This window comes from Hyperolius riggenbachi, chromosome 2, assembly GCF_040937935.1.
Source record: "Hyperolius riggenbachi isolate aHypRig1 chromosome 2, aHypRig1.pri, whole genome shotgun sequence".
Classification (NCBI taxonomy): Eukaryota; Metazoa; Chordata; class Amphibia; order Anura; family Hyperoliidae; genus Hyperolius; species Hyperolius riggenbachi.
Window position 1 is genome coordinate 115573180 of NC_090647.1, and position 23333 is coordinate 115596512.

Below are 23333 nucleotides of genomic sequence, written 5' to 3' on the forward strand. Positions count from 1 at the left end.
ATGCATATAAAATAAAATAATTCATAGCAAAAACTACCACCCAAAGAAAGCCTAATTTGTGGTGAAAAAAACAATATATAGATCATTTCAGTGTGATAAGTAACAATAAAGTTATCGCTGAATGAATGGGAGGAGCGCTGAAATGTGAAAGTTGTTTTGGTTTTTAAGGGAAAAAAACCTGTGATCCTGAAGTGGTTAATAACCAAGCTGTTTTAATTATGTTTTGTTGGTACCTTGTAGGGGATATAGTAAACATCACTGATAAGCAAATTACAGCAATAAAAAGGTTCCTGACAGAATCCAACTTCTGAGGGCAGGGAGATCTAAAATATATAAACTATTGACTTTTTACTAACTCTGGGACACTTAATAGGCTAGCACTGATTAAAGACAGTAGGACATTAAACCTACTCTCTAAATGTTTAACCACTTCAGCCTACAGTGTCGCTTCACCTTATGCATTCGAGCAACTTCCACCTCCCATTCATTCGCCAATAACTTTATCACTACTTATCACAATTAATTGATCTATATCTTGTTTTTTCCCACCACCAGTTAGGCTTTCTTTGGGTGGTACATTTTGCTAAGAATTATTTTTTTCTAAATGCATTTTAACGGGAATATTAAAAAAAAATTGAAAAAAATTAATTATTTTTTTCAGCCATTATAGCTTTAAAATAATACATGCTACCATAATTAAAACCAACACATTTTATTTGCCCATTTGTCCCGATTATTTTTCATTACACCATTTAAATTTTGTCCCTATAACAATGTATGTCGTCAATATTTTATTTGGAAATAAAGGTGCATTTTTTCAATTTGCGTCCATCACTATTTACAAGCTTATAATTTAAAAAAAATTATAGTAATATACTCGCTTGACATGCATATTAAAAAAGTTCAGACCCTTAGGTAACTATTTATGTTGTTTTTTTTATTTATTGTATTTTTTTTTTACTTTTTTTTAATTAAAAATGTTATTTGGGGGGTTTTCGGAGTAGGGAGATAAACAGGTAATTTTAAAAGTAATTTATTGTGTATATTTAAAAAAAATGTATGTAGATGTAGTTTTACTATTTGGCCACAAGATGGTCACAGTGTTTTTTTTAATTTTTCATCCTGTAAGCGAGAGCTCTCACTAACAGGAACTGAAGGGATGATGAAAGACATAGAAAAATTGCGGCTTTTCAAAAAAGCTGTCTGTTTTTCTTACGGGGACATAGATAAATGAATGGGAACTCCATGAGACCGTAAAGGCCACTCGAGGTGAAAATAAATTAAATAACAATTGTATCTATCCTCCTTCTCCTAAAAATGACTTTTTAAAGATATTCCTTGGTTTTATTTTATATTTAAATCTACTTTTTAAGTTTTGACTGTTTTATTGTTTTTGCTCAATGACACATTCATAGAAGTATGCCAGAGCTAAAATATATGAACTATTGACCCCTTTCATTTCTTTCCTGCTCTCATGCCGGGCATACACAGCACGTTTCTCAATGCAATTATGCGGCGGATCGAGCCAGCGGCTCGATGCTGGCGCATCCCGCTCATCTGCGCGTGCGCTTGGATCGATTGCCACTCATCCCCGCGGGAGCGGCTAATTAGCCGCTCATTTCTTGCAATTGTCCTCCCCGCCGGTATCAAGTGCAGTATTGATCCGGCGGGGTATCGGACATGTCGGATATTATCAATCGAGCCATCAGGCTCAATTGATAAGCCTCCCAGCAGTCCGTGTATGCCCAGCATAAGAAGCCATTTTCTGCTAGGAAAGTGTCTTATAGTTGTAATTTCTTACCAGTGAGGGTCACACTGTAGTCTGACCCAGTCCTGACTCAGACAGGAACTGCCACTTACATACCTGATGTTTAACTCTTTCAGACAGAGAAAGAAAAGGAACATAGCATAGTTATTTGTGTGCTAGGCACTGTACATACACAAGTCTAATTCATCATGTCACATGTCACCTCAGGTAGTCTAAAGAGTTCCCTGGAGAGGAAAAGATAACCAGTATGTTTCTACTTTTTTCTGTCATTTCTCATTTCCTGAATGAAGCTTAAGTGAATTTACAGAAGGAAATTCATGAAGATACATCCCTTGGTGAAAATAGGTTCCAGTCCGTCACATAGCAAGAAAATAATATTCATAAAAATTCACAAAATGCTCTTTTCTAGTCTCATTTTTTTTGGTTATATAGATGCATTGTTTATTCATAGTACAAAATAAATTACTGAAGAGAGAATGGGAGTTTTAAAACATACAAAATTCAATTGCAATTAAAATGTAATAGATGTGGTTATCCCTAGTAGTACTATAATTGTGTTCCTATGTGAAACAATCCAATTATTGCTTCAAGAGCTTTCTGAAAGTACCAACCCCCTCCATTTCACTACTTCAAAGGTGATGTGAGGTAAAAAGATTCATTCCCATAAGCACCCTCTAGCCTACACAATGCAATAGGAATGCGTTTCTACATACATTGATTTGTAGACTGTAAAAGTAATTTTTAGAGTTTTTATAATTAGAAATTCCTTCCTTGTAAAGAAAGTGAAATCATTGATTAGTGTTATTTCTATTTTATTTTGACTTTCCAATTGGCATCTATGCAAAAATGACGCAAGGAAAAATGGGTGTGAAATTTTACCAATATTCTACTATGCCCCTCTGTACCCTAACTCTTTCTAGAACCCTCCCCTATCTATGAACAATAATTTTCATTACGTATTGATGCCTAACAATAACCTTCCCCCATGTAGGCCTAACAAGAACCCTCCTCTATTTATGCCTAACAAGAACTGTCTACTATATACTGTATGTGTAACGAGCGGCGGAGAAGCGGAGATCACGGAAAGCAGCGTTACCGCCGCTGCCATCCCCGCTGCTCAGCTGGGTCGCACGCCACACACGGGGCTCTCGCCAGAACACAGGCTCAGAGCTACGCGTGCGCGCGCCCAGTGGCGGGACCTTTACGCTTCCCGAATATGTGTCAGCTGACCTGCGGGTCGGCTGACGTCACGGGGAGTGCTTCTCGCCACTGATTGGTCTGGCTAGTTGGGCAGGGCTCGGGGAGTCCCTGTCAGCATAAAAGCAGAGAGCTGTCAGTTGCTCTTTGTCTGCTGTTGCGAATACTTTGTGCTAGCGCTCAGACCTTAGATAGATCCGGTGTGCTTTGATCCGGGAGGAAACTGGGGATTTCACACAGTGATAGGATTGTTTGATAGCCATAATCATAATTGAATATTGTATTATCTGTATATGACTCTTGCTCGTTCCGACTATTCTTACTCTCAGTGATTCTGTACTTCTGCCCATCTGATCTTGTTGCTGACTCTGCCTGTTAAAACCTTCTTGCCTTTGCCTTCTGACTTTGTACCGTATCTGCCAGTCTGTTGCCAACTCGTTTAGTCTGACCACTCTACTCTCACAAGAGGGCCCTAGTCTCTGGTGAGGGGTTTTGTACTGTTAATGCCCACCAGCTCCTCTGGTGTGGCATAGCTAAACCTATCAGTACTACTGTTGCACCAAGCACTAAACCGTACTATCACATTAGCTGGTTGTATACTTGGATTATTGGTGATTCTGCAGATCATCATATAATCAGGTATATATCTGCATTATAGGTGATACTGCAGATCACCTAATAATCAGAATTCTGTTTCTTGCTGACACCAATCGTTAAAATATGTCTAACAAGAACCCTCCCGTATCTATGCCTAAAAAGAAACCTCCCCTATCTATGCATAACAAGAACCCTCCCCTATCTATCCCTAATAAGAACCCTCCCCTATCTATGCCTAACAAGGACCCTCCCCTATCTATGCCTAACATTTACTCTGACTGAGACAAATGTATGTGAACCCTCCTCTATTTATGCCTAACAATAACCCTTTCTTATCTATGCCTAACAAGAACCCTCCCCTATCTATGCTTAACAAGGACCCTCCCCTATCTACACCTAACAAGAACCCTCCCCTATCTTTGCTTAACAAGGACCCTCCCCTATCTATGCCTAACAAGAACTCTCCCCATCTATACCTAACAAGAATCCTCCCCTATCTACACCTAACAAGAACCCTCCCCTATCTTTGCTTAACAAGGACCCTCCCCTATCTATGCCTAACAAGAACTCTCCCCATCTATACCTAACAAGAATCCTCCCCTATCTATGCCTAACAAGAACTCTCCCCATCTATACCTAACAAGAACCCTCCCCTATTTATACCTAACAAGAACCCTCCCCTATCTATGCCTAACAAGAACCCTCCCCTATCTATGCCTAACAAGAAGCCTTCCCTAGCTATGCCTAACAAGAACCCTCCCCTATCTATGCCTAACAAGAACCCTCCCCTATCTATGCTTAACAAGAACCCTCCCCTATATATACCTAACAAGAACCTTCCCCTATCTATGCCTAACAAGAACCCTCCCCTATATATGCCTAACAAGAACCCTCCCCTATCTATGCCTAACATTTACTCTGAGACAAATCTATGTGCACATACATATGTATATTAGCGGTATTGCCAGATTATACGTCCATACAAAACATGCTGTGAACAGTATAAACGTGCATACACATCAATACTCTGCTGCACTGTATACTAGACCCTTGCTTGACACATTTTGGCAAGTTACAGGAAAAAAAAGTTAAAAAAATTAATTTTATCACTTTTTGCACAGAAATCCTGGGGAAATTGAACGCCAGGGAGGTTAAAGTGGACCTGAACTCTTGCACAGGACAGAAGGAAAACATATAGAAATGTGCCCTGTATGTATTTAGAGAGTTTAGCCTGTCTAATTTCCCTCATCTGTGCCAAATCACAAATTGTAATTTGATCCCTCAGCTATGACAGGTAAACACAGGATTTTAACAATATGTCTGCTTCCATGAAAGCAAGAAGCAGACGCACTGCAGATTTATTGCATGATTTGTATCAGCTGTAACAAAGAAATGTTTTTCTTTAAAGGTTATTATGCTGTTGCATATCTTTTAGAGAAGAGAAGAAGTTCTGAGTTCAGGTCCACTTTAAATGTTTGTTAGTAAGTACAATAAAGACAAAACATACAAAATAAATTGAATATGTTGTACACCTTAAATGCTAGTACGTATCCAGAAAATTGAGTTTGCATTTTGGCTTTCCTGTAAATCCAGACACACAGCTAGGTAATAGTTAATAATAATAATAATAATAATAATGGCAGTATTTGTATAGCGCCTTTCTCCTGTCGGACTCAAAGCGCTTGCGAGGCAGCCACTAGAGCGCACTCAGTAGGCAGTAGCAGTGTTAGGGAGTCTTGCCCAATGAACTCCTTACTGAATTACTGGCTTACTGAACAGGCAGAGCCGAGATTCGAACCCAGGTCTCCCATGTCAGAGGCAGAGCCCTTAACCAGTACACCATCCAGCCACTGCTAGTTATTGGTTAGTCAAATACAGAAAAATGGTTTAACATTTTTGGAAGACATGAATCTTATAAATGGTTAAGAAGCAGTTTGATGAAAATGGGGACTGCAGCATCAGTTTAGCTAAGATCAGGACAAGCTTGTGAGAAATACAAAGTCATTTAAAATGTATTGCCATACCAGCCAAGTGATTACTGTAGTTTTACGCTTCAAGTAGCAGTGAGGTTTATCAAGGCTTTGTAGTGATTAGGAAAGTCTTAACCAATGCAAATGGGTGTTTGTGAGATATGAGATAAGCTTTCCCCTCTCAGTGACTCTCAGAGGAGGGAAGAGAAAATCCCCAGAATTTTATAGTTTTATTATATAACAAAAAATTGTTTCAGCAATGTGTAACTTATCATTGGCTCTGTGATTATAACTACCATATATAAGGGGCAACATCCACTTGACATCCTCCTTTTAATAAAGAAGGCCAGATGTGTGCTGCATTGTGGTTCCATAGAATGATCAGGATGTGGGAACTGCGTTCAGTAGCATTTACCCGGGCCATATTTGCAGAATTTTTTGCTACTCTTATATTTGTTCTTTTTGGATTGGGGTCAGCTTTAAGCTGGCCAGGAGCAAGTCCGAGTGTGCTACAGGTTGCTTTGGCCTTCGGCCTTGGGATAGGCACCTTAGTTCAGACTTTTGGCCATGTCAGTGGTGCCCATATTAACCCAGCCGTAACTCTCGCTTTCATGGTGGGTTCTCAGATTTCCTTCCTGCGGGCCGTGTTTTATGTTGGGGCCCAGCTGCTAGGAGCAGTTTCTGGAGCAGCAATACTTCAAGGGCTTACTCCGTTTGAAGCCAGAGGGAACCTATCAATAAATGGGGTAAGTAGTCCAGCCTGATGTTCCGTATTCTGCTGTCATCCTACTGAACGGGTCTGAGACATCATCACGTCAAAGGTCTGACGTTCTCATTAGCAATTCAGAAAAGCACAGCTTGTCTTTCTTCGTGTCAGCTAATAGGCTAAGCCTGCAGGGAGTTGATAATAGAAATATTTAATTTATGTTACACATGTATAGAACTGGTTTAATATAAAGTGCATGATTAATATTTATAGTAGTCTACAACATTATGTACAGTCTGTAAACATATATGTATATACAAGAGTTAATCGTATGTCCTGTTGATTGAAAAACAACATTAAAAAATGAGTTTCATTAAAGCGGAACTGAATAGTAAAAAAACCCAAAGTGTTTCAATTACCTGGGGCTTCTGCCAGCCCCTTGCAGCCTTCCTGTCAGCCCTCCGTTCTCCCGCCGCCAGCTATTTTCATTACTGTCGTACCGTTGACTTGTAAGTTGACGGCAACTGCGTCTCAGCGTCCCGGGCCATGCGTATATTCCTTCGCGTTCTCACCCGCAATAGCATCCTATGCTAGTTGGATGCAGGATAGGCTAATAAGATGCAGCACAGGATGCTACTGCGGGCGAGAACGCAAAGAAAGATACGTGTGGCTCGGGGCACGCAGACGCAGTTGCCATCGACTTAAATAGTGTGTAAATAACTCATCAGCTGCAGCTCTGTGTGTCTTGTTCATGTGTCTCTGCTTCATGCCAGGAAGAGCTCATTGTGAATGGAGGGTATACACATCCAAGAACAGGAAGTAAGGGTCCTTCTCTTTAGAACCTTTCTTTTGTAGTTGAAAAATCTCTCAGCTGTGCTCATATGGTCTGTGAGAAAGCAGTGTGTGTGGGTAGAGCAGAAATAAACAGTATATCATTCCTCTGTGACTAATGACAGGGAAGTGGCACCTATTTCCAGACATGTGCAGCCATCCATTATTTTTCACACACAGCACCCTTATATGCTGCATCACCCTTAGGACACTGCCTGGCTATGTAGTCTTTGCAAAAGCCTGGCCCTAGTGCCAGGTATAGTTATTACAAAAGACTATGGCCCTTATTCAGTTAAACAGCAACATTTAGGATGGAGAGATGGATAGATTAGGGCTGCACGCTGGCATAGCATAAATTGATAGCACTCCTGCCTTGCAGCGCTAGGTCCCTGGTTAGAATCCCAGATAGGGAACTATCTGCACAAAGTTTGTATGTTCTGCCTTTGTCTGGGTGAATATCCTCTTGGCACTACGGTTTTCTCCCATCTCCTAAAAACATACTGATAAGTCAAATGGCTTCCCTCTAAATTGCCCCTTGGCTACGATGGGACAGAATGCAGAAGTTCCGCACAAATTTCCATTGCAAAAAGTATAAATCCATCTTTATTTAATCCAGGTTAAAAACCAAATGACTAGGTAATCGACATGGTTTGTACTCACATTGGTCCTTAATAATAGCACAAGTCAGGCTTTAATGCACATATGACTATGGATTATATTGTGTGAGCCTATCTGAGGGACAGTAAGTGACAAGATTATATACCCTGTAAAGTACTGTGGAAGATGTCAGCTTGTAAATAACAATAACATTAGAGAAGTATTTCTCAACACTATTATAACATGTACGCCTTTATGAAAGATGGCGTACCTCCATTTGTGAATAACATCCTCTCAAGCACCCTTTACTAGACATACCGTATATCGTATATAGTGGGGGAGTAGTCCATGTTTGTGTATAAATGCTGTTTAGACTTTTAACTGATTGCTGTCCCAGGATGTAGATACTACGTCCTAATTAGTGCTGCTGTAGGTTGTAGGACGTAGTATCTACGTCCTGCATTGAAAACCGCCGCCTGTTCCACGCATGCACGCTCCTGCACGTGCACGTGATTGTGCATGCTCCCGTGTGTGCAAGTGACCATGCACGGTTGTGCAAGTGACCGTGCATGCTCCTGTGAATGAATATTGCTAGCTAATAGCAACAATCATTCAATAAAGTCAGGGGAAAAAAGTTTTAAAGTTGAAACATGTTTTAAAGTGCCATGATCCCAATAAAATAGTTTTTTTTTTTTCATCTCCAGTTAATTTTTAACCCCAGCCTAGCTTAACTAGCTTAACACATTATTAACTCCTGCAGTACCTAAACCTGTTTATAAAATTTAAATGACTGCTGCCTGCAGTGAAGCGATCGAATGTGATTGCTAGGGCGAAAGTTTGGGGCCCCAATGCTCTACAGATGTATTGCTCTGCCATTGCCTAGTTATGTATTTGTACTGCACTCTGGCCCCCGAACTGTCATCCTAGTGAACGCGCATAAAGGTCCGCAACATGCACAGCTAGTAACAAAATATGGCGCATGGGGTATCATTTTAATTCGGAAGGGTCAAATAATTCATTTTTTTGTGTTCTGTGTTTTATAACTGTGGAACGTGTCATGTGAAAATTAGGAAGGGGGGAAAATAAAAAAAAATGAGTATTTTCTGCATTTAAACCTAATTTCTCCCCATAAAATGACTATAAAATAAAATAGTTTTAGGAGAAAAATATTACCTAAAGGAATCCTAGATTGTACTGAGAAAAGAAGATATGTATCACTAAGATAGTATAAGTAATTAAAAAGTTACAGCTGAATCAAAACGACACAACTAAAGTGTCAAAAATGTTGAGAACCTTAACGGGAACCTTAAAGAGAACCTGTACTGAGTAAATTTTTTTTTAAAATAAACACATGAGGTAACTTCAAATGAACATTACATAGTTACCTTGCCATCAATTCCTTTCAGAAGCTCACAATTTTCTTCTTACAGTGATCCCTTCCAGTTCTGACAACATTTTGTCAGAACTAAAATATATCAGTTGCTGCCAGTTATATATCAGTTGCTGTCAGTTACAGCTGAGAGGAGAACTGATGTGTCCATGTTTCCCTATGGCTCAAGTGGGTGATGTTACAGTTTAACAGTGTGCTGACCAGGAAGCTGTTATGGGGTAATGGCCTTTTTTCAAAATGGAGGACGGAGAATTCTATTGATCACAGTGGACAAACAGGACGCAGGAGAGGAAAAATAGATTGAGGAGTAGACTGCACGGGAGGCAAGTACGACTTGTGTATGTTTATTTTGACTTTTAATTTTCAGTATAGGTTTTCTTTAAGTGAAAGGGATATGGATGTTTCCTTTTAAACAATGCCAGTTGCTTGTCAGTGATGCTGATCTCTTTAGTTGCAGTAGTGGCTGAATCACACACCGGAAACAAGCATGCAGTTAGAGCTTCTGATCTGCATGATTGTTGAGAGGCTGTGGTTAAGTATTAGGGGCAGAGGATCAGCAGGAGAGTCAGGCAACTGATATTAATTGAAAAAGAAAAATCCATATCCTTCTCAGTTTAGGTTCCCTTTAAAGGGTAAAAACAATGGCATGTGAACCAGTTAAACAACTAAAATATGTATTCAAGCTCATTTATGCAGGATTTGTCATTTTTTACACTTCAAACCTCATAGGCTGACTATGAGACTTCCCAAGTTACCCCAGGGGTACACATATCATGTGTTGAGAACCTAGGGATTAAAAGGGTGCAGCCTAGTTCATTGGTAGACTTTTCAGGATAGGTTGAGAGTGTGCACTCATTTTGAAAAAGAAAACATATTATGTAACCATTAAAGAGAAACTGCAACCTAGAATTGATCTTTATCCCAATCAGTAGCTGATACCCCCTTTTACATGAGAAATATGATGCTTTTCACAAACAGACAACCAGGGGGCGCTGTATGACTGATTTTGTGCTGAAACCCCTCCCACAAGAAGCTCTGCGTACCGCGGTACTCTGGGCAAACTGCCACAATGTAACAATGTTCACAGACAGGAATTAGCTGTTTACAGCTGTCTCTAACAGCCAAAACAGCTAGGAGCAGCTACATAACCTGCCCACAGTAAAAATGTCCCCATGTAATACATGTCAGAATGTAAATCGGGGAGAGGAAAGATTTTACAATGAGCAAACACTGACTAAATCATTTATACATAATTATTGTAAAAATGAAGCACTTTTTTTACTACATTATTTTCACTGGAGTTCCTCTTTAAGTTCAACCAATATACATTATAAAAACAAAACAGACAGACCTTCAACTTCAAAAACTACTTATTGCACCAGGTAAAGTTCAAAAGGTTCAGGACCCTTAAAACATGAGTAGTTTATATATGTTACGGCCAGAACCCGAAGTTTGGCCACTTCTAGTTCTGGCCGGCCACTTCGGGTTCTGGCCGGCCAATGTGCGAAGTGGCCATTGCGCTGCGGCCAATGTGAGGAATGGAATGATTCATGTAACATGAATGTATCTTCTGGCCGCAGCGCAGCGGCCAAATGTTTCGCAACCTAGTTCATTTAATGACATTAAGCCGGCGGCAATGAAATAGATGAAGCCGCCGGCCTTTGCTCTGCCTCTCTCTCCTTCTCTTACTATTGGCAGCCGGTGGGGACACGCGTGTCCCCTCCGGAGTCGTTCGTCGTGGCAGGGAAGCCTGCCGTTGTTTCAGAGCGGGTGCTGGCAGAAGCAATGTCTGCAGCCTCCCCGCTCTGCTTTCCCTGGCGCGACGAACGACTCTCGGACATGCGTGTCCCCGCCGGCTGGCCATAAGAAAAGGAGAGAGAGGTGGGGGGAGGAGAGAGAGGCAGAGCAAAAGTCGGCAGCTTCATCTGTTTCATTGCCGCTGGCTTAATGTCATTAAATGAACTAGGTTGCGATACATTTGGCTGCTGCACTGCGGCCAGAAGATACATTCATTTTACATGAATCATTCCATTCCTCACATTGGCCGCAGCGCAGCGGCCACTTTGCACATTGGCCGGCCAGAACCCGAAGTGGCCGGCCAGAACCCGAAGTGGCCAAACTTCGGGTTCTGGCCGTAACATATATATAAACAAAAGTTAAATAGAAACTTTTAAAATGTGAAAAATAACCTTTTCTTAGATGTATAGGGATTTCAGAAGTGCTGGACTTGTTTGGTGGTAGCACTACTCTGAACATCGACAAGTGCATAGAGAAATATGGGCTAAATTATGTTTCATTAAAATAAGAATAAGACACATTTATCTTCATTTAGTACTGAGAGAATTCTCAAAAGGGTAATAGCTTAAAATCTCACCAAAAGCAGACAATGAAGAAATGGTTATTACCTTTTCATATTGTATTTCTAATCAAAGTCTGACACCTATTAGAGTTCTATTACTCATTTAAAGAGAAACTCCAACCAAGAATTGAACTTTATCCCAATCAGTAGCTGATACCCACTTTTACATGAGAAAAATAATGATTTTCACAAACAGACCATCAGGGGGCGCTGTATGACTGATTTTGTGCTGAAACCCCTCCCACAAGAGGCTCTGGTACCGTACGGTACTCTGGGCAAACTGTCACAATGTAACAATGTTCAGACAGGAAATAGCTGTCTGTTAAAGCCAGACCAGCTAGAAACAGCTCCATAATCTGCCCACAGTAACAATGTCACCATGTAATACAAGTCAGAATGTGAATCTGGGAAAGGAAAGATTTTACAATGAGCAAACACTGACTAAATCATGTATACATAATTATTGTAAAAATGAAGCACTTTTTTTATTACATTATTTTCACTGGAGTTCCTCTTTAAGTACAATATGCATTAATAATGTTTTTTTTTATTTTTCCTTTAGCTATTCAATAATACAGACGCTGGAAAAGCTTTTGCTATAGAGCTTTTTCTAACTCTTCAGCTGGTTCTTTGTATTTTTGCTTCCACTGATGATAAAAGAACAGATAATGTGGGCTCACCAGCTTTGTCTATTGGCTTTTCTGTGTCCCTTGGACACCTACTTGGTGTAAGTATTAAAAGGATACCTCACCAGATGTGAAGGAAAATTATTTTAGCTCTGTGAATGTTTGCATTTTTCAAGACTGCAAAAGAAACACATATTGTTGTTCACTTGTTAGCATATTTTTGATGTGCAGTAATTTCTGCTATTGTAATAATACCTGCAAAAAGTAGGCCAACAGAGGTGTCTTTTTGGACCTCTTTACCAGGCCACAAAGCCTGCCATCCCATATAGTAAGACTGGAGATTGGAGGAAAAAAAACCAGGAGCCCAATCTGGTGCAGTATGTTGTGTCAGATATACCACAGACAGTATATACAATAATCGAATACTCACAAAGGTGGGTTGCAAGTTCGGCAACCACTGGGCATGTGGGGAAGTACGGTCTCCACTTGGCCTTCGAATGTCAGGTCTGGTCACGGCTCTCAAAATATGAATTTTAAAAACCATAAAAATGAATACAATTCTGAACCTCAATGGTGTAGTAACTAGTGGAGATACTGCAAGGGGCGCCCAAAGTAAAAACGGTAAAAATAATGGTAAGTTCTTAGCTTGCCTTAAGTAGTTCACTGAATGAAAGATTCAGACATTATTCAGCACAATAAAATTTGACAACGCGTTTCACCGCCACCTGCCGCTTCATCAGGTCAGTGAACAGTGCAGTGTCCATAGACCTATACAGTTCAGGCTAGGTGCTCATTGTATAGATCTACGAATACTGCATTGGTAACTGGCCTGATCAAGTGGCAGTTGGCCGTGAAATGCATTGTCAAATTTTATTACACTGAATGAAAAGTCTGAATCTTTTTCATTCAGTGAATTACTCAAGGTAAACTAAGAACTTACCATTATTTTACCTTGTTACTGATACATATCTTTTAGTACTGTTTTTTTACTTTGGGTTCCTCTCGCAGTATGTCCACATATAGGAAGAAGCCAGCAAAACCAGGCTAGCTTCTTCATTCCAAAGTTTGAACCTGATGTTGTTTTAAGAATGGGATTGGTTAGTAGTTTGCAACTTTGACTTTTAAATATTTCTGTGTATAGGATAATTTGACACCTTAAGGATACATTATGGTTCCTGCTTATGGTGAAGATACTACTCAAAATGAGTTTGATTCTTGAGCTGGTCAGCATCTGGCCATCTTGACAACAACAAAACAGTAAAACCTTGGATTGGCTCTGGTACCTTAAAGGACAACTGAAGAGAGAGGTATATGGAGGCTGTCATATTCATTTCCTTTTAAGCAATACCAGTTTCCTGGCTTTCTTGCTGACCCTCTGCCTCTAATACTTTCAACATAGACCCTGAACAAGCATGCAGCAGATCAGCTGTTTCTGACATTATTGTCAGATCTGACAGATTGGCTGCATGCTTGTTTCTGGTGTTATTCAGACACTTCTGCAGCCAAAATGACCAGCAGGGCTGCCGGGGAACTGGTATTGTTTAAAAGGAAATAAATATGGCAGCCTCCATAGTCTTCTCACTTCAGTTGACCTTTAAGGACCAGAGCCGTCCTTTCCCTATTTTGCCCTGTGATTACTGTGATTGGCTCACAGCAATCACAAGGCCGGGTCAGTTCCACTATAAGTGCCATAAAAGAGAGTGAATACAATTAAAATATATATTTTTAAGCATTAAAAACAAAACAAAACAGAAAGACAAACAGGGTACACTTGCATTGTTACTGTTTGTTCACTGTTTTCATATGTACACATTACACAATTTGTAAAGAAGGTACCTCTCTATGTCTGCTTGTCCTTTTATACTCTAAAGGTGCCCATACTCTTCTCAATTTTCCCAGCAGATTTGATAAGATTTCCAAAATGATTCCTTTTCAATCAATTTCCAATAGATTTTGACCTAAGTTTAAGTTGATGGGGCTTGAGCAGTGGTCAATCAGTGGCCTAAAGCGTCGCACAGCAGCAGCGGCAGCGGAGCGTTATACATTGCCTGTTCCTAGCAACATGACAGGTTTTCTTCCATCTTCTTCAGTGCAGCTCATCGCTGAGCTGTGCAGCCAATCACCAAGTGGCTTCTGCCCCTGTCACATGACATGCAAAGACTGGCACCACAGGATGATTGGGTGCATGGCGTGGGGATGAGCTGAACTGGAAAGCAGTTGGCTGATGGTGTAATGGTTAAGGGCTCTGCCTCTGACACAGGAGACCAGGGTTTGAATCTCGGCTCTGCCTGTTCAGTAAGCCAGCACTAATTCAGTAGGAGACCTTTGGCAAGTCTCCCTTACACTGCTACTGCCAATAGAGCGCGCCCTAGTGGCTGCTGCTCTGCTCTGGCTCTTTGAGTCCGCAAGGAGAAAAGCGCAATATAAATGTTATTTGTCTTGTCTTGTCTTGGAAAGGAGTGAAGAGGACCTTTCAGGCTACAGGGAGCAGGTAATGTATAACCCTCTACTGCCACTGCTGCTCTGGATTACATACAAAAATGGGCTAGTCCCCCCCCCCCTCAATGGAAAAGGCAGCGGGGGCTATTGTTATGCCCCTGGACCCAGCATCGGACCAGTAGGCACCAGGAAAGACTATCTAGAGCTTTCCCTTTACTGAGAAAAAAAACCCTTTTTCTTTCACTTCAGGTTCACTGTAACAGAACAGTAGAGCAGAGTGTATGTCTGTGCAAGAATTGCTGTGCAGACTGAACATAATAGTCAACAATACACCCAACTATTATATCATGTCTAGGGATGATTAATGATATGCAAATATTTTTGCGTTTATGCAAATTTTTATGTGAATATGCAGCTTGAAACCCAATCATTTTAAACCTGGGTGTGACTTGATTGGTCCCTTTTCAAGCTGCATATATTTGCATAAAAATGTACATATATTTGAATAAACTCAAATGTTTGCATATCACTGATCATTCCAAGTCATGTCTGTGCACCTTACATAGGATCCCGGTTCTGGTCTATACACAACCTAGAGCCTCCTAACATTTCCTAACACACCAATTGGGATTCACTAGATGGCCAAAATATTCTGTTTTATGTGACTGTGCAAGCAAATGCTAGATTTTACTCATCAGTGCTGATCACTGCAGACTGCTGTTCTGAGGGTATCATTACTGCTGAACAGAATAGTCATGTTAATCAGGATATCTCCTATTTGCGCACACTGCTTCAAAGACCGGAATTTTAATAGGTTTTGCTGGAAAGAATAGTGGTATCAAGGGAAATAGAATGTGGTTTTGTTTGCATTTACTGAGAAAACTGTTAACAGTAGCCACAGAGTGTGTAACTCTATTTAAATAACCACTGTGAGAAAAACCTGTAACATTTAAAATACAAAAAGTACTTATAGATATACACTTGTTCAGTGTAAAATGTGTGATAAATTATTTTTTATTTACCGTATTTTTCGGACTATAAGACGCACTTTTTCCCCCCCAAAAGTAGGGAGAAAAAGTTACTTCGTCTTGCCGTCCGAATGTAGCAGTTTTACCTATTCTGCCGCTTGTCTTTTTTGAGCTGTAATTAATCCTAATGAGGTCCGCGGTGGCGTCTCTGAGCGGCATAGCAGCAGCCATGGTAATGACTGGCAATGCTTGTGGCTGGCTGTGATAGCTTTCTGTCCCTGCATAAGCGCAATCTTAAGTTTCCTAGGGGCATAGCAGGAGCCGCTGTGATGACCGGCGTGACTGTGATGTTTTTCTGTCCCTTCATCAGCGCGATCCAAAGTTTGCTAGCTTCATAGCAGGAGCCGCTGTGATGACCGGCATGGCTTCGCTGGCTTTCTTTCCCTCCATCTGCCCGTGCATCTGCCCCGCTTTAGTGCGATCCAAAGTTTCCTAGTTGCCGTTGTGATGATCGCCGTGACTTTATCCCTTCATCAGCAGCACGGCTCTGGCAGGGAAATACCGTCTTTGTGTATTGGGTGTTACTCCATGTTCCTGGCGCACGTGCGTGGCAGGTCATGAGAGGGCGCCAGTAAAAGCAGTATGGAAGCCTCTGAGGACATTGCCGTTATAGCGGCTGAAGATCTATGGTATTTCCCTGCCAGAATTGTGCTGCTGATGAAGGGACAAAGTCACGGCGGCAACTAGGAAACTTTGGATCGCGCTAAAGCGGGACACAGGCAGATGGAGGGAAAGAAAGCCAGCGAAGCTATGCCATTACCATGGCTGTTGCTATGCCGGCTGCTTGAGTCCACTGCGGACCTCATTAGCATTTACAGCCTGGATACCCACACTGGACCCAGCTACTTTTGGAAGAAGCTGCTGTCACCCAGACTGGTGAGATCTGCAATATTCTTGTACTGGTTAGTTAATGTAGCTGGTGGGGGGTGGGGAAGGGGAGAAGCGGGGTTTGTGTAGTGTAGTGTAGCTGAAGGGGGGAGGCATCAGGGTTAGTGTAGTGTAGTGTGTATTTGGTGGGGGCAGCTATGGTTAGTGTAGCTGGGCAGAGTTACTTAGATAGAGACATGGGAAGGGGGTCCATAAGACACTCCTGCAGTATGGATGCAAGTAGGTTTAGTAGTATTTTTTTTCCTGATTTTTGCCCTCTAAACCTAGGTGCGTCTTATAGTCCGGAGCATCTTATAGTCCAAAAAATACGGTATTTATTTATTTTATCTCTGAATCTGTCATTTACTGCAAGCATTATTAATCTGAGCCTCTTACCGACAGGTTTCTCATGAGAGATTTTCAAAGTTTTGTTTCCTTTTTTTTTTCATTTAGCATTTCCCCAAAAATAAGAGCAAGGAGTTTTGAATCAGGATGATACCATTTATTGGCTAACTTAGAGATGAGTAAACAGTGAGCTTTCGGCTTATAAAAAGCCTTTGTCGGACTGGTTCCTGACCAAAACTGAAAAACACAGCTTATATACACTTATACAGAGGAGAAACATTCTTTAGCAAACATAAATGTAATTAGATGCCTTAACTGTTACTCAGGAGGCTTTCCCAGGCATCCTGGCTAAATTGATAAGATCAACAGTTCCCTCAACATAACATAAAGTAGACTCTGGTGATGGGGAGACAACGTAAATTCCGAGTTGAATAAGAGTGTCTTATATTAATTTTTTGAGCCAAAATATGTGCTGGGGCTTATTTTCAGGGGATGTCTTACATTTTTATGAACACACCAGTTCCTGTGTGGTGTGTCCACCTGCCTTCTCCACTGTGCCGCGCTCTTCCTCTGCTGGATCCACCTCTTGTGTGCCCCTGTGTCCCCCTTGTACCTTTAGTGTCCTCTTGGTGTCCCCCTCTTTACCTGGGCTCCTCTATCCACTGTCCTCCTGTGTCCCATGTCCCCATATGCCCTGCTAGTTCCCCCCATGCCCTCCGATGTCCCCCTGCATCCTTTTTTATCCCACAATCCCACAGCTTCATGCTGCTGTATCCCCAAGCTTCAGCCTATGGGAAAAAAAGTTTGGCAAATTCTAAAGGTTATCTAATGCTGGTATCTGCTGGGGAGGCGGGAGGGATGAGGCTGGACATGGGAGTACAATGGATACCTTATACTTTACTTTTTAGGCGGTGATATGGTGCCCAGAGATTTCTAGCTATGCCTCTGTGGACATAAGCAGATAAATTAAATTTGGCTTATGATTATAGGACTACTATCACAAGTAAAATGTAAAATACATGTGCATTAGTTGTACTTTTGCCTCAGAGTAAAAAACACTATAAAATACTTTTCTGCAATGTTCCTGTCACTTGCAATAGCCAGTAGAAAAGTGACAGATTTTACAGATTTCTCCTCATTAGGGAATCTCAAAAATTATTATAATTATTTATTGGATTTATATAGTGCCAGCATATTATGCAGCGATGTACAATAAATAAGGTTGCAGACAATGATAATAGGGGTGACAGATAACACAATAAGCAGTAAGAGACACAATGCCAGATCATACACTGGAGTAGTGGTCCCAATAATACTAGATCACACTTTTCTGTGGGCAGAGTGCATGATCAAGTATAATACACAAGAAGGGAGGGTCCTGCCAAAGGCTTAAAAGGGAGGAGGTTGGGACACAATAGGAGGGGGCTGCATCAAGAAGGTTCTCGGCCGAGGTAGGGTAGGCCTTCTTGAAGAAGTGAGTTTTGAGGGCTTGTTTGAAGGTGTGGAAGAAGGGGAAAAGGAGAAGGGGCAAGAGTTCCACAGGATTGGGCAGCTCTAGTGAAGTCCTGTAGTCGCACATGGAAGTATAAGATGATTGTGGTGGTTACTAGGAGGAGGCTGTTGAAGGAGCGAAGTGAGCGGCTAGGTGTGTATCTGCTGACCAGGTCAGAGATGTAGGTTGGGCAGGATTTGTATATGGATTTGTAACTGATCTTTAAGCGGATTGGGATCCAGTAGAGAGCATTTGCATTATGGAGTTGTGAAGACAAAACAGTGGGAGGAGTAGAATAGTCTGGCTGCTGGGTTCATGGTGGATTGTAGGAGGGCGTTCAGAGGGAGGCCTGATAGGAGAGTGTTGCAGTAGTCCAGGCGGGAAATGATGAGGGCATGGAGGGCAAGAGGGTTTGGAAATAAAAGAATTCCTGTGCACAAGAGGCGACTGACTTTCTATTTCCATTGTAAGGGTGCTTTAGAGGGTGTAGTTCTGAAAAAATTCAAAATAAATAAAAATCCCTCTCCCCATGGGTAGATGGGCTACACCAAAAGCTGTCAGATCTGTTAGCTATATAGGAAAACAAATGTAGTGTGTTTTACTTGGGGACAAATAAACAATTACAGTGTTAACCATTTACTTTAAATAATACAAATATTCCTGATAGTTGTCCTTTAACTACTGTTTTCTCCTAGATCCATTATACTGGCTGCTCTATGAATCCAGCAAGATCTTTTGCACCCGCAGTTTTAACTGGAAACTTCACAGACCACTGGGTAAGACTAATTCTCTGTCTCGTTAAAAAGGGAATCTGAAATGAAAATAAACTTATGATATTATGATTTGTATGTGTAGTACTGCTAAAAAGTAAAACATTAGTCGCACATATATGAGTCTCATATTGTTTCCAGTATAGGAAGAGTTAAGAAACTTCAATTGTTATCTATGCAAAAGAGCTTCTGTGCGCTCTGCGACTTTATAAAGTCATGGACAGCACTGTCTTTTGAAGCACTTACCTCAACTGTTTCTCATTGTTTCTTCTTTGTTTATGGTTTTTCCACAGAGAAAAGTTCAAAGGGTCAGTAGCCTGCTCTGTGAAATCATTTAAAAGGCTGCATGTATTGTGGAAGCTGCAATTATTAGAGAATGATGCAATGTTATAAAAAAAAGCTATATACCTGAAAAAATATGACACTATTTTCTTTGCTACTAATGTTCTATTAATTATCTGTACTACACAACCAATTAATTATATCATGAGTTTTTTTTTTTTTTTTTTTTGCTTCAGTATCACTTTAAAGCGGAATATAACCCAGAATTTCTTCTTTGCTCTAAACGATTATTTACAGCATATAATGTACTAACACAATGTTTTTTTTTAGTAAAACAGCATTCAAAGGGTTACATCACAGGGCTGACTGCCTCTTCTGCAGGGAGAATCCGCATCCGAACTGCTTATAATCTTATCTTGTGTACACATTCTATACTTGATACATTTATGTAAACATTCTCTGGCTGTGCAGGACTTCAGCTGATGAGTGCTGAAGTGAAAAACAGATCTGTTGTAAATGCTGCCAGCAGTTATTTCTGAATGACAACAGTTTTAAATAAAATGCACCAGCAGCTTTCAAAGTAAATTAACTGAACTTTAGGAAGTTATAATATCTCAATGAATATTAAATTAATACTTGTGCACAAAAGCAAATATGATAATTGTATGGGTTATAAAAGTTTGAAACCGCTTTAATGCGTGATTTCAATTGGCATGTAATATGGAATCCATGTGAAGATTATCATTGGGTACCAGTCAGTTGTGCAATATATAAACAAATAAAACGAATGAACATCACTACAATAAAACCGCTATAACTTTTTATTGCAATGTTGACTAGCACATTGTCTTTATGCCAGTGTCAAAAAGGGCCAAGCCAGGTAGACACTGACAATAAAAGCATCCATTGCTAATGTAGTCTTTGTAAAGAAAGTTCTTCTGTAGCCTGTAATGTAATATAAAGAGGATGTGTAGGAGGTACCGCTCCAGATATACCAGTATGAGCAAATTTTTACATGCAGCAGTCTGTCAGGAATACTCTGCTGTTTGCTGAACTGAGACAATGCACAGAAGACACATAGGGCAAGTTCCTATATAATATTCCCAGGTGTTTTCAAGCATGAAAGAGCACTCAAATATAATTTATTGGTGTCAGCTGAGCTGGGCATACATAACAATTGCGCTAAAATCCACTGAACCATTCCTGTTCTAAACCTGGAATAATGTTTTTTCTGACTGTTGCTGGGCTGTAGGGAATGACAGGGCCAGTTTGCGTGTTTATGTTGTGTGAATAGGGGCATAGCAGGCCTTCGTATGAACAATCGTAAATTATAGTTGACAACTAATAGACAAAAATATCATAACCAATCCAATCAGATTAATGAAATCAATCCAATTTTCAGTTTGATCCCTTCAATCTGATCAAATTGGATATGAGATTTTTGTCCATTACACCATCCATATGAACCAGATGTCCATTCGTATGAACGATCATTTATGATTGTTCATACAAAGAATCATTCATAATCGATTGTTCAGCAAATTGTATCATTAGTGGCTACCTGAAAACAAGGCTAACTGAAAAAAATTTACTAATCACGTTTTTCTTATTGTTGCTCTATGTGAATGTTGCTCCTCTCCCAAACCTTTCTTCCTAAAGCAGGCAATACACGCAGGGGCACAACTACAGGGAAGTAGCCCCCGTGACTGTAGGCAGGCCCAGAGGTGTGTGTGTGTATGGAGGGGAACTATTAACCTTCCTTTCCTCTGATTCTACAGATCAGGTGTGTGTACCCTTCTTAAAGTTGACTGTATACAAATGTAAGCAGACTGCAGAGTGGTGCAGCAGAAGTGTGCTGGGCCCATAACCCAGAGGTTGATGGATTACGGTAGCTAAGACTACTCCTGGGCCTTTCTTGTAGTTAAAGAGATGAGTGAAATGGCTGGCTTCAGCCTGTAATGTTAGTTGACCTGGGTTCGATTCCTGGCCAATGATAGTATAGTGGTGAGCATAGCTGCCTTCCAAGCAGTTGACCTGGGTTCGATTCCTGGCCAATGTATGTGAGCTTGCTTTTGATATCCTACAAATCCCTGGAAGACAAAATCAGAGAGAGAGAGAGAGAGAAGGGGGGAAGGAGGAAGAGGGAAGGAGGTTTTTTTAATGTGTAAAAACGTTTTTAAAGCATTTTCAAAGGCACTTTCGGTTTGTCTATCCGGATATCTGAATAGGTCGGATATGCACGGATAATGCGTTCGGATATCCACGTTCACGCGGATATCTAAAAGGTTGGATTCGGATATCCGAACCGGATCCGGATATTTGGATATCCGGATCCGGATCAATTCGGATTTTAAAAAGTACTATCCGAGCATCCCTGCTCTGAAGCCAATTTAAAAACGACTTTTTACCTTTTATTTATGTTAGGCATGTTTGCCCCTGTTAAAACGCTGCTATCCCACGGCAGTATGTAGGTTTTTTATTCCCCAAATCCCCTGGGGCACATTGCGAGGTTTGCTTCCGTTAGAGGCAGAGCTTTTGGCTGCAGCTCTGCATCTACTCACGTCCATCAGCATGGATCACCACCTCTCCCCACCCCTCTCATTCTTCCTTCACTGAGAGGGGTGGGGAGAGGCGGTGATCAGCGCTGATTGACGCGCATGGAGGCAGAGCTACAGCCGAAAGCTCTGCCTCCCTGGGCAGCAAAATCCACGACCAAGAAAGTCGTGGATTTTGCACAGGGGATTTGAGGGGGGGGGGAATCCTCGTTCTGCTGTGCGGGATAGCGACGTTTTAACAGGGGCAAAAATGCCTAACATAAATAAAAGGTAAAAAACCGTTTTTTAAGTGCATTCAGTGTCTCTTTAAATAGTCATATAAAGAGCCATTTAGTAAATTATCTTCTTTTCCTGGATTTATTTACAAAGATCACATTTTATTACAGGTCTTCTGGCTAGGACCAATGTTTGGGGCTGTCTTAGGATCTTTGCTCTACCATTATGTCCTAATCCCAAACACCAAGACCTTTTCAGAGAAATTGGCAATCCTACGAGGAGAGCTGGAGCTTGAAGAAGAGTGGGAAGAAAGAGACATTCGTAGAAGACAATCAGTGGAATTACATTCACCGCAGACTATGCCAAAAATTGGTATGACAGAGAAAGTCTGAACCAAAAAACCTAGAAGATAAGAATTGTAAAATAGAACTCTACACAGTGCTATATGATGCCATAGGTGGAGAGGACTGTGTGTTTGCTGGGCACCCTAAAAGAGTCCGTCACAGCTTCCGTGAAGTTTAAATTGCTGTTGCACACACCCACCGCTCTTCCTGTTTGTGCTGGTCTGAATAAGACTTAGTAGAATAACTCATGTTTTTATTGGTCCATAATTTAGTAAATCATGATTGCAACACTGCAGTCCATCACACATTTTATATAAATACAAATGAAGCCACTGAAAGTCTAAATCAAAGATAATGAATGTGATGGCAACAATCCATTTCAGATCCAAAGAGATCCTTTGCCACTCATGTTTATTAGCAGTTGTTAGGTGGAGATGCCCAGACAGAACAGCCTAGAGAAGTATACACAAGCATGTTGCAGTCATGATTTAGCATGATTAATAATAGGGACCAACAAAAGTGCAATTTAAAACTTACCCAGCAGGTGCAGAAGTGTGGCATCAGAGCACTGGTCAGATGCAGAATGTGGCAGGAGAGCACTCATCAGATGCAGAAAGTGGCAGGAGAGTTCCCAGGAGGTGCAGAAGTGTGACAGGAGAGCACTCGCCAAATGCAGAAAGCGGCAGTAGAGCACATGTCAGATGCAGAAACTGACAGACATAAGAGCTCCCAGCAGGTGCAGAAGTGTGGCAGGAGAGGTCCCAGCAGGTGCACAAGAGACTCGTCAGATGCAGAAAGTGGCAGGATTGCTCCCAGGAGGTCCAGACCGGTGCCAGGAGAGCGCTCATCAGATGCAGAAAATTGCAGGAGAGCTCCCAGCATGGGCATGAGGGTGGCAGAGCAGCTCCCAGCAGGTGCAGAAAGTGGCAGAACAGCTCGCAGCAGGTGCAGAAA

The 23333-nt window shown here is 41.1% G+C and overlaps 1 protein-coding gene across 1 annotated transcript; it reads left to right on the top strand.

Annotated features, from left to right (window-relative positions):
* Positions 1–5909: 5909 nt before the first annotated feature.
* LOC137544036 (aquaporin-2-like) lies at positions 5910–22481 on the top strand. The gene is made up of 4 exons (XM_068265105.1): positions 5910–6278; positions 11978–12142; positions 18908–18988; positions 22206–22481. Exons 1-4 carry the CDS (start codon positions 5910–5912, stop codon positions 22425–22427), a joined length of 837 nt encoding a protein of 278 aa, XP_068121206.1. The 3' UTR covers positions 22428–22481.
* Positions 22482–23333: the final 852 nt, after the last annotated feature.

Coding starts and splice junctions, on each gene's coding strand:
- LOC137544036 (XM_068265105.1), top strand. CDS start 5,910: ATGATCAGGATGTGGGAACTGCGTTCAGTAGCATTTACCCGGGCCATA. Junction 6,279..11,977: donor GGAACCTATCAATAAATGGG/GTAAGTAGTCCA, acceptor TTTTTCCTTTAG/CTATTCAATAATACAGACGC. Junction 12,143..18,907: donor CCCTTGGACACCTACTTGGT/GTAAGTATTAAA, acceptor GTTTTCTCCTAG/ATCCATTATACTGGCTGCTC.